Source organism: Clavelina lepadiformis, chromosome 7, assembly GCF_947623445.1.
Source record: "Clavelina lepadiformis chromosome 7, kaClaLepa1.1, whole genome shotgun sequence".
Lineage (NCBI taxonomy): Eukaryota > Metazoa > Chordata > Ascidiacea > Aplousobranchia > Clavelinidae > Clavelina > Clavelina lepadiformis.
Genome location: NC_135246.1, coordinates 14,709,042 through 14,720,021, shown reverse-complemented (window position 1 = coordinate 14,720,021; position 10,980 = coordinate 14,709,042). Strand labels below are relative to the sequence as shown.

The following is a 10,980-nucleotide window of genomic DNA, read 5'->3' as shown; positions in this document are numbered from 1 at the left end:
CGACTGTAGGTTTGTGACTGTGTTTACAAGGCTATAAGCCTATATACCTATGGTAAACAAATGCGAACCATTGGGTAGGCCTATATATAATCAAGCGGTAACTTGGTAAAGCCAGGAAACTGTTAAATTGCGTAAATCGTTTATTTTTTAATGGCAAAAAGAAATTCTCTCGCTATGAATGGTAGGCTACTAATCCTACTATGCTAAGAAGTGGCCCCGTTATACTAGCCAACTCCTGCCGAACCTACCTCTGTAAATAATAGAAAACATGTTTAATGAGGAAAGTATCCCTTGAAGTGGCGCCAACAGCTCAATAAAAACCAAACTATTTTAGCCAAAAAGGGAAATGTGTTTCGTAGATTTATTTTATATGACTAGTGGGGCTAAACAATTAGCCAAATTAATACCATATTTGCTAAATATAGGCTAATATTGAATTGTATTATAATGCTTATTTTTTGATCTTGGGGAGCAAAAGTTACCGTTCTAACCATTATACTAAGTTATGCAAAATAAAAAATATGCTTACGAATAGGAAATATTGGCAAAGCTCAAAGGCTTAATAATTTAATGGCAGGATTTTTACTTCTTCCAAAATTATTCAATTCTTCTTTGAGCATTTATAGAAACTTTTTATTCTTCTGGGGCTGACGCAATACAGCTGAGTGAAAATTACCTTAAAATTTCGGTTATGCAAATTTTTCATGACGGTAATTATTTGTTTATTTTTAAGAAAGTCTATGTGAGGACTTTTTGGTTTATAATATACATACTAGGGTGCAAATGTAAATGTAATGTAACAAATGCAAATGCTTTTCCGGCCGTATATTTCATTTGCTTCATATTTTCCATATTTCGAAATATGTTGATCATACTTCTTGTGGTGTGATAATCTTTATTTCTTTATATAGCTGAACGAAGATTACATTGTAAGCTGATAAAGCAAGTGGGTACTTCACATGGATAAGGTACAACGTACAATGCACTTTTAATAAAGTTTTGTTTAAACAGTGATTTCCACAATAAAATTAAGTAAAATATTCTTGTTGTTCTACACGCAGAATCTTTATAGTACATCTTAATTAAAAAAATTAAATTACAAATTACAGTATCACGTAATGTTCACCTTGGTGGAAAGTTGTAAAACAGACGCAGCAGAATGTAAGCTCACGTCTTCGTCGGGTTTGATTACGGGGATTTCCCATCCCTTGACGTCATTCCAATCCACCTTAAGCATGTGATCGGTATAGTGTGTGCCAAACTTGCAAAAATCAGGGTTGGTTGGCTTCGATTTATGATTCGACGTGTAGTGGTACTCGATTTCAGACGCCTGGAAATTTAACAATCTAGTGTATCACTTACTTTACATCTTGATGAAAAGTGGGCACCTACATCATTTTCTTCATTCATATCTTTTTTTTCATTGAAGGAGTCTGGAAATTAAAAAATTCTTGCTTCTATTCAACAGTTTTAAAGATGGAACCTTTACAATGGTGTTTCTTATAATTGCTTTACAATTTCTTACTAAAGCAAAAGGAAGTGACTTTGAAAACTTTAATATTTGAACAGCTTTCATCCAAGTATACGCCATGAGGTGTAAGTAGTAGTTAAATTGTAAAACGATTATTGTTTGATGTGAATCAAATTGGTGAGTTTCAAAGTGTCTGTCCTACATTTATTTTATATAAAAAGTAGAAAAATTAGCAAAAAGCTTGCTAAGCGTTTACTATAAAGTATAAAATGCGCTCGCTTAAATCCATGCTTGAATGGTTGCACATTCCAAAAAAAAAGCCGACATTTTTTGTTGACCTGAGCAATGACGTCATATTTTTGTTAAGCTACCATACCACGGGCAGTTCTTCAGCTGTGTTCAGCCTTAAGAGGGCATTAGGTAGCTTAAAGTTTGATCTCTTTTCGGTGTAGCATGGGTTATGGCACAGAGCAGTGATTGTTTTAGTTTCTCCAGTAATAAGAACTTACAACTAACAAGAGAATAGAATAATGTGTTTGTAAATGTTGTAGTTGTATTGTGAAAATAAAGCATAGCTATTACTAAATCTGCTGTTTAAGTGGGACAAACAGCTGTTGTACAGCTCTATGTCTTTTTCTGCTGCTAACCTGTATTATTTAAGCGACAAGGGAAAAAAACGTTGATGTAATCGATACTGCTGTCTAGCGCGTAAGCCTCGCATGTTAGATATACGCCGTATACGGTATGGCTGATGGTTATCCACCAATCTGACGACAGTATTTAGCGTTTGTGCTATTTCAATCGTATTATTATTATTATCGACATAGCGAGGTGGTCCGTTTTTCAGCTAGATGGGCCTACTTTGATTTTATCTGGTTTATGCATTTAAGTGATTTTTTACGTTACAGGGACAGTACAGTAATGGCTTGATGAGGGAGTGTACTGCAAGTTTGCCAGCAATTCACTGTAAGAACATAAGCGTGCATAGTGTTAGTGAAAGGCAAAGGTATACCATCAGGCCAGGTAGTCCTATTGGCCTGGACTTACAATTTTAAGGGCCTTAATATTTGCAGCCACGCTCATTGCAACGTGACTATAATTGAAACACGAAGCATTAACTCAAAGAATTGAATGATGCTCTGTAGCAGGCTGTAAACCTGCGTGTTTCCGTGCATTTGTCAACAGTGCTTACACTTAACCGTTTATAAATCGTGTACCTTTAGCAACGACATTATCATAAAGATTTTACTGAGACCTAATTTCCCCTCTGGCCTTGGCCCACACAGCGCTTGGCACGATCCTACACGTGCATCGACTATCATAGAGCAGGAAACGGTGAAACAAATCGCGGCTGTATGCAGTAACGTAATCAAACGGCAATAGGATTATTTAACCGAGCAGCGCTTTTCTCCCAAGCAAATTAAACGCTTATGTTGCAGGCCCAGAATTATTTTATTCCTTTACGTTCGGTTATACAAGCTTGAAATCATTTTATATAAAAGATATTGGCAGCACTGTGATTGTTGTTAACGACACAAGCCCTTGTTACATCAGTATAGCTCTTTAAATACAAGAACGCTTTATAGCCCAGCCTCATGTATTGTACATGATGTATAGTAGCCTAGGTGCTGTAAGTAAAGGCAAGGTTAGGTTGTTATGGCTGTGGGAGGGTTTCATGAAGCTATTTTTCACCGTATAGTGGGTTACAGACATGGGTTATGTTATAAATGCGTAGGGAAACATTATTTATTGCTTCTATCCTCGTTTTGTGTGATGTGGTTTTGAAAGCTTACCCGATGAGTCTTGGTTATCTTCCATACTACAATACCAGCTGTTACTACTCTACTTGTAGTACTCCATTGTTCGTTGCTTTTTAGAGACCTTGTTGAAACACTTAAATTTTTAAATCTATGTGGTCCAGGACGTGGCGGGTCGACATAACGTGAAAGTGCGTTATTAGAGCCATTTTCTCTTCAAAAAATTTTGTTAATTAATTCAAGTTTTTTAGCGGTACAATCGTTTGTTTTGCTACATAAAAGTTTTTGTTCAAAGTTATACTCAGTCATTGAAAAGGTTTTGTTTATTAACGCCTGTCGCTAAAAATAAACCGGTTGGTTAGAAAGTTGGTATTGGTTACAGATATAGCAATTACGTTTAGACAAAAGATACTACTGTACTTACCTTGGCTACACGCTACCCGTGTTAGAATATACCCTGTTGTGGGTCTGACAACTTATTTACAATTGTTGTAGTTATTTTTTGTAATAATAGTAGTCTGTTTCCAAATCAAAATAAATCGAGAAGCAAAAGCACATTTTGCATTTTTGTGTAGCTGTAAAATTGTTCCCCTTTAGGATAACTATAATCGGAGACGTCGTCGAATTTTCAGGACAACACTGCGTCCACACAGGAAAAGGAAAGTTTTAAAAGGTTAACGCCGTTGAAAGAGTCCCTTTTTGATGCGTTTGGTTCTTAGACCGCTAAAACAACATCTACAAATATGTTCGATGAATTTGTATACCATGGAAATAGTTACCATTATACAGTAGTAACAATTTAGTTCGTACTTTTTGATACTCGGTCTATGTCACACAATTCGTTCATGTTTCGTTATCCGGTTTTAGGTAACTTTCATAAGTTACCATATAGCCTATTGTGTAAACGTAACCTAAATTAAAAATGGAGCAAGGTGATGGTTTGAACTCTAACAGCCTTCAGACAAGCAAAGGAAGTCCATCAGATGCCTCTAATATTCCTCTCGTGACCAGCGTCAATCCATCATCGCCACGGTCGAAACAACACCATAAGGGCAAAAAGAAACATTCTACATTAATTATACCGGTGTGTAGCGTAATGTATATCTCTCTGGTCTGTTGGCTATGAAAGCGGGTTTGTTAAACGTTGAATACACATACAACAGAAATTATGTGAAAAACTTGCTGCGCATTTAAATACTTTTGCTAATGGGACTTACGTATCCTTTACTTTCATCAGTGCTAGCAGCTTACTTTCTATAGCGAGTGGTACAAGTACTTTATTGATTTTTCCCATGTGTGGCTAAGTGGGTTTTAACATATTTTGAAAGGTATTGCCGCCTACACCCGAAGACTGCTGCTTATGCTGTGATCCCGTGTGTCATAACCATTTGCGACTTGCAGTTCTCACAACGTTTTGTTGTTGGATGTTACTAGGATTTCTGCCGATAATTTTCGGATTTATTTCCATATACTACGCCAGAAAGGTAAGGTTTACCAAAATAAAACATGTTTGAGAAAGTGTTCGCCACCGTGACATTCTTTAGAATGTTTTTTTTTTTAATTTTTGTTTTTTATTCCAGGCTAGGATGACTAAAGATGAATTACAACGTGAGCGATATAATTCCTTATCATGGACAATTTCTTGGGCCGGGATGCTACTTTTCACAATAGGCTTGATTCTAGCTGTGCTTTTAACTGCTACTTGTGGCGTTTTATAAACCCGGAGAATTGAATTACTCTTTCACGAGATATAGGCTAATTTATGTTCGCTTGACATAATTTACTGATTTGATAGCAAGCCTCTTAACAACCGTCTTATACGCAAACATCCTTCCCATAACCCGTTGTTAAGGTTTTTACGAGCAACGTTGGGTCAACTAAGCAGTGTACTGACAAAATTTTCTTAACGCAATTTAATACTTTATTTGAAAATAACATTTAGAATAAGCCAGTTTTATCAAAAAATTTCATTTGTTTACTAACATGTTTTCTTGTATTCGACATTTTCATACATTAATATTATTGATGATATTAATATGTAAGTTATATAATATATGGTATACAAATGCTTATGCATGTTTTTATAGTTTGTGATTTGTTTAGGATTGAACACCAGCAACAACGATTTTTGTTGGGTGTATAGGCCCATCACAGATTAACAAAATGCAAATACAACTAGGTCGTGGGCTCGTGTCTAAAGGTTCTGATTTCCTAGTTTGCGGGGCTTGTCAAATCAGTTTGTGTTTGTTTCCGTCATGTGTTTTGTTGTCAGCGGGCAAAAGCGGAAACTTTTGGCCGAGCTGGCAAAAAGTCACCCCCATTAAGTTAGTTGCAATGAACGAGTACCCGTTAATTTTTGGAAAACCAAGCTTATAGGTAAGTTGAAGAAGATGTAAGGGCGGCACGTTTCGAAACACATGCGATCTTCGTTTTATGCGTTATGCTCCAGCTAACTTAATGTTTCTATAGGCCACGATTTCTTAACCTTTTAACAACTGAGTCTGTACCTCTGAATGGCAATACTATGACCCATGCTATTGTAATTTCATAAAGATTTTAAATAATAAAGAAACAAAGCAGGTTCTAGAGTATAGACTGTTTGCATTTTATATAAACAATGTTATGGATTGTGGTAAAACTGTAAGTAGCTTGAGGGTGATCTGGTATGAGAAAAAAATTCAAATACTATTTAACTTTAAATTTTCCTAAAACGGTGTCTATTTTGAGGCTACCGGCTGTTAACTAAAGGCATTTGTTTTTTTTACTCAACAGTAACCACGTTGTGAAAACGTAATTAAGCGTTATCAATATTATGTGTGCATCATATGAATGATGCACTTTCACCATAGCTTTTTTCATGATGTGACAAAAAAATGTATGGATACACAATTTTTGTTGCCATGACTGTTCCATTCAATCAACTCTAACGACCACAACTTCAGTGAACCCTTAGGTAACACGGTTGCACGGTGACCCACGTGGTTCCACGACATATGGCCGCGGGAAAATGACCGCGAACAAACTCACCGGGGTCAACTGAACGTGACGTAAATTGACCGCGAACAAACTGACTGTGATGTAAATTGACCGCGAACAAACTAACCGGGAACAGACTTACCGGAATGAAAATTGACCGGGAGGTAAATTGACCGTGGGAGTCCTGACGTACAGCTTCAATCTGACAATTTACTTAACTAAAGTGTCCATTGTTATTGCAATGAGTCCATTGTTACTACATGAGATAGGCTACAACACATTGTTTCATAATCTCATCAAACAACTCGTCTAGACCGGGAAAATGCATGTAACAATAGGAAATCTATGAATAAAGGTGAAAAACCCGTAGGGTCACCCTACACCCTACAAGGGGCCAAAAAACTCTACGAGTGGCAACCTTGACTGCAATACACATACTAAATTGGATAGTGACTAGATAGCGACTAGATAGTGAATTAGAATTTTGACCTTTTGACGGCCAATTTGTCGCCGGTTAATTTGATCGCCGGCCAATTTATCGACGGTTAATTTTATCGCCGGCCAGTTTACGTCACGGTTAATTTGATCGCCGGCCAATTTGTTGCCGGTCAGTTGTCCACAACCAGTTGTCGCCGGCGAGTTTGTTCACGGCCATATGTCGTGATCCCGACCCACGTTATGGGCTATGTGTCAGACAAACAAAACCGCTAAAACGTCGAGCAATTATTTCCAGGCTGTAGGCCCAATGGTATAAACATTCAGATAATGTAGTAAAAGGCTTTGATCTAACCTAAATGCCACATTTGGGAAATAGGTAGCCAACGAGCTTGACTTGAATAAGATTTTCACGCATTGATGAAGTCAAGATCCGAAGCCAGGTGTGACAAATAGGAGTTTAGGCCCACGGAGAAAAAACTGGTAGCCTTTTGGTAAATGTATCAGGCACAGCTTTGACGTACACACTATAATAATGTTTTTGTTGTCGCTCACAGAATCATGTTCGATTACTCTGCGGTACCCAATCTAGTTATAGGCAGATTAGGCACACAGAAAAAATGGCTAGTAGGAAGTGTTTTTTAGTTGTAAGTTATTTATCACATCAGTATGTTTACACAGGCATTTTAACGGATGCACGGACTGCTGGAGATGACATATGTAGGCCTAGTTAGAGAACGCCTGATACAAACACAGTATACAATAGGTATAAGGCAGTTTCATGTTTTTGCGAAACTTGCAAGGAGCGTAACAAACAATCCGCGTCATTTGTTAATAGGCAGTTGCAGAATGCTTGAAAAATCTTGAAGCTTGGGTTTGTCACGCGCGGGTACACATACTGCAAAAAGTTTCCTTTACGAGAAGCCAGTGGTACTGAGCCCAAACGGAGAGAGAGGATGACGAACCTAGTAGCATACATTCAGCATCCTGCACGGGAAAATAAGCATTGTTTGTCAATAACGTGATTAATAGCTTCCATAAAAATTCGCCAGGCCCGAATCAGGCTATTTCTATCTTCTGTACCCCTAAGTGTACTCATGCTCAGCCGATAGCTCACTAGCTTCTCAGACAACAACTAGTTTTTAAATTAACCCCGATATAATTTATTAGAAATGAATAAAGACGATTTAGTAAAGTTTGTCTATTGTCAGCGCCAGCCAACGACACACTTTTCAGAAAGTTATACAGCTATACAACAAATATTTTTCCCCGTTTTCAGAGTGTTTGTAACATTCATAAGGTACCCCGGATTATGCTAGGCGGAACTATTCCACGTTGAGAGAAAAGTCAACATTGTTATAGCACTCAGCAAATATCCTCAAAATGTTTTACTTCTATAACGTAGGCAGTAGCGGAGTTTTGGCTCAGGAAGTAAATGCTATAGCAAACGCTGCGAAGAGACTGTATTGTTTCGCGTATAGACTATAGGCTGAATATATTGGCCTTCAAGCGCACAAAGCAAACGAATACAAATGCTTGCCTTTTGATATTACGGGAATAGTGCATGTGTTCGTTTAAAGAAGATGACTTGGGTTCAAGACGGGAATCAGACTAGCAGTCTTGAATATATAGCGAAGAACCCAGAATGTCAGTGTAGCGCATGATAAAAATAGACTTGTTTCAAAAGCTAGTTTTGTTCCGTTACGGTTAAATGGATCTTCTTTAGTGCACGATTAGAGCAAAAGTTATCAAAACTCTTTGTCATTTACTGATACTTGTCGATCACGTGTTTACTTGTGAAAATCTTGTGTAGCCTTACTTTAAACCATTTCTACCTATAAGGTAAACGTAGACCCAATCACAGCGAGCTACTGTAAAATAAAACAATAGTTACGGTTAAGTGGGTACACTAGTTCACAACAGAAGTTTTAGAACAGATGTGGGGCGCTATTCGGTAAGTCGTAGGGCATGGTAACAACTCTCTTGGCTGAAATAACAACTGAATCATTGTGACGTCACGTCTATCACAAGCGTAACAATGAAGTCGAGTTTGTTCATAGCTAACTGACGAATTGTTGTTGATAGCTAATTTAGTTTCTGGGATAAGAGTGTGCTATTGATCTGTTCGCAAGACAGCAAAGCGAGCCTAAGTGAAAATGACCAAGCGAATGATAAGACCAACGTACACACAGCAAAATGTATGTTCGTGGTATACGCTCAAAAGACCTTTGTATGGTATGGTATCGGAATATGTTCCTCGAATGGAGAGAAGTCTTTGCACTGTTTAAACACCATGATAATAGTTATATTGAATGCACTGGCCCCGTTACCCAGCTTGTGTGTGTGCATTATCCGATGGATATGTTTTTATTGGGGTTTTCAGTTTTATTTTCTGACCTTGCCCCATTTTGTAACTGTTCACCAGAAACATCGAACAGGAACAAAAGTTGTTAACGCCTTTGCAAAATGAAATTGCAACGATGATAGCGAGATGCCACTGAGTACGGTTCGCATGCTTGCAAGCCCAACGCTTTACAGCCAACTACAGTACATTACCGAGCAGACGCACAGCCGGAAATAAGTTCTACCCCAGTCTTATAACAGCTTGCTTTGTTTATCTTGAATAAATGCTTCCTGCAGCGTTAAGCTGTGTCTTGTGTCCAGGAGTTGATGTACCGTTTATATCACAACATCAGAATAATATCCATTTCCTGCTGTCTGAAGTCTAATGTCAAGAAATGGGCCAATCTGTTCGAATAAGGCTTGCAAAAGCTGCTGCTCAAGAAACTGTTTGCCAAAGATAGTATGCTGTGATGGCACCAGCAAATTAATATTAAAGCATTCTCGGCATGTCACTAAAGTTTTTATCATAGTAAGTCGGGCTGAAGTTTTATTATTTATTTTTGTTATTTCTATTCGTTTATTGTGGTAGAGCCTTTCAGCTTACTGCTCACAAACACTTCCTCTGGCCAACGGTTTACCGTTGACGTGGGTTCAGAGAAGAAAACGTTTTTTTAGTATTTTCCATATTTACAGTTGTTTCTGTTGATGTTTTTGACGTAGGTCATTAGTGCTCTTTCTTTGATTGCCACCGAAACTGCACTCTTTTATCTCGATTCCATCAATATATCATGGAAGCGAGGAATATTACCTAAGTTTTCCCTTCATCGCATCATAATGATTATTTCCTTTATAACAACAATCGCGCTGCTAATCGTTCTGATCCGGCAATGGAAATTGCGGATGCGTGATCTGCCCAAGAGCGAGCCTTGCCTCCGTTGCAAAGTAACGCAAAGCAGGACAAAGGAAAAGGTCCTCAATCTTGAAAACTGGCAATTCAAAAGTTGGAATTTTGTTGTAAGTTGATCAAGTTAGTAACGATTAATTAATTATCAATTTTAAAATATTACGAGTTTTTTTTGACACCACAATGAGTTACTTCAAGCGCATCTGCATATTTTATAGGATTTCGTTCATTCCTTTTTGCTGGCAAGCACTTATCTTGCATGTGCAGTATGTATGGTGATTGATATTCCTAACGAATACGAACATCATTTAGAGGCAAGTGGTGTATCTAAAATTGCTTGTAAAATGTCAAGCGATAAAATAAACTTTTTCAAAAAAAAAAATGATATGAAATTCCAGAAACTTCGTTTTCTTCCAGGTTACGATCAAAGTTGTTGAATTTGTTTTGGACTTAGTTTTGGCATTGTTATTCACGAAGTCATGTATGACTGCAATCGAACATTGCCAAGAGCCTGAAATATGCAATTGTGATGAAACAATATTTCAAAGATCGCCGAAAACTTATAGCTCGTTAGAGCCGTTTGGCGGCGATCAGTCGGACAATGAAAAAACAGAAGAACCCTCACTGTTTGCGGATGTAAAAAATGTACAAGGCGTGACGTACACAAGGTTATCCCCTTAATACCAATACTTTTGACTATGCTCTCTGTGTACAAAACAACCCGTCTACCTCTCCCGCCAAGCACATTGTACAAGAAATCTTTCTTCTATAATGAAAAACCGATGGCATTCTGATGTTGGTATCTTCGCTTTTATAAAAAGCAACTTTTCTAGAACATCTGTCTGGGTTGCACGCACGGCGATGTCCAAACATTGGGCTTAATTCTTACTTGGACTTCAACAAAGAAAAACTATGCAAACTCGTTTTGTGTGATGTTTGTTATTTACCAGATGATGCTCGTTTCTTTATTAAGTGCTATTTCCTTGAAAGTGAAATGATTGTCTTCTTTTTGTCTGACGTAATTTTAAAATTTAGACAATGTTACATTAAAACATAATTCACTTAAATAATGCAATTGACAAAAGTTGTGGTTT

General features: G+C 37.5%; 2 protein-coding genes across 2 annotated transcripts; both read left to right on the top strand.

The window, feature by feature from the left end:
- The first annotated feature begins 4,075 nt into the window (after positions 1–4,075).
- On the top strand, positions 4,076–5,421 carry LOC143465135 (uncharacterized). Its single transcript, XM_076963307.1, has 3 exons — positions 4,076–4,312; positions 4,557–4,712; positions 4,809–5,421. The coding sequence occupies exons 1-3, from the start codon at positions 4,151–4,153 to the stop codon at positions 4,944–4,946; spliced, it is 456 nt and encodes a 151-aa protein (XP_076819422.1). The 5' UTR covers positions 4,076–4,150; the 3' UTR covers positions 4,947–5,421.
- Positions 5,422–7,007: 1,586 nt separating this feature from the next.
- On the top strand, positions 7,008–10,964 carry LOC143466258 (uncharacterized). Its single transcript, XM_076964915.1, has 4 exons — positions 7,008–9,511; positions 9,703–9,996; positions 10,105–10,200; positions 10,304–10,964. Exons 1-4 carry the CDS (start codon positions 9,368–9,370, stop codon positions 10,565–10,567), a joined length of 798 nt encoding a protein of 265 aa, XP_076821030.1. The 5' UTR covers positions 7,008–9,367; the 3' UTR covers positions 10,568–10,964.
- Positions 10,965–10,980: the final 16 nt, after the last annotated feature.

Excerpts from the sequence above, each read along its gene's own strand:
- LOC143465135 (XM_076963307.1), top strand. The coding sequence starts at position 4,151 with ATGGAGCAAGGTGATGGTTTGAACTCTAACAGCCTTCAGACAAGCAAA. Across the intron at positions 4,313-4,556 it reads ATTCTACATTAATTATACCG|GTATTGCCGCCTACACCCGA; the intron begins GTGTGTAGCGTA and ends ATATTTTGAAAG. Across the intron at positions 4,713-4,808 it reads CCATATACTACGCCAGAAAG|GCTAGGATGACTAAAGATGA; the intron begins GTAAGGTTTACC and ends TTTTTATTCCAG.
- LOC143466258 (XM_076964915.1), top strand. The coding sequence starts at position 9,368 with ATGTCAAGAAATGGGCCAATCTGTTCGAATAAGGCTTGCAAAAGCTGC. Across the intron at positions 9,512-9,702 it reads TCACTAAAGTTTTTATCATA|GTCATTAGTGCTCTTTCTTT; the intron begins GTAAGTCGGGCT and ends TTTTTGACGTAG. Across the intron at positions 10,201-10,303 it reads AATACGAACATCATTTAGAG|GTTACGATCAAAGTTGTTGA; the intron begins GCAAGTGGTGTA and ends GTTTTCTTCCAG.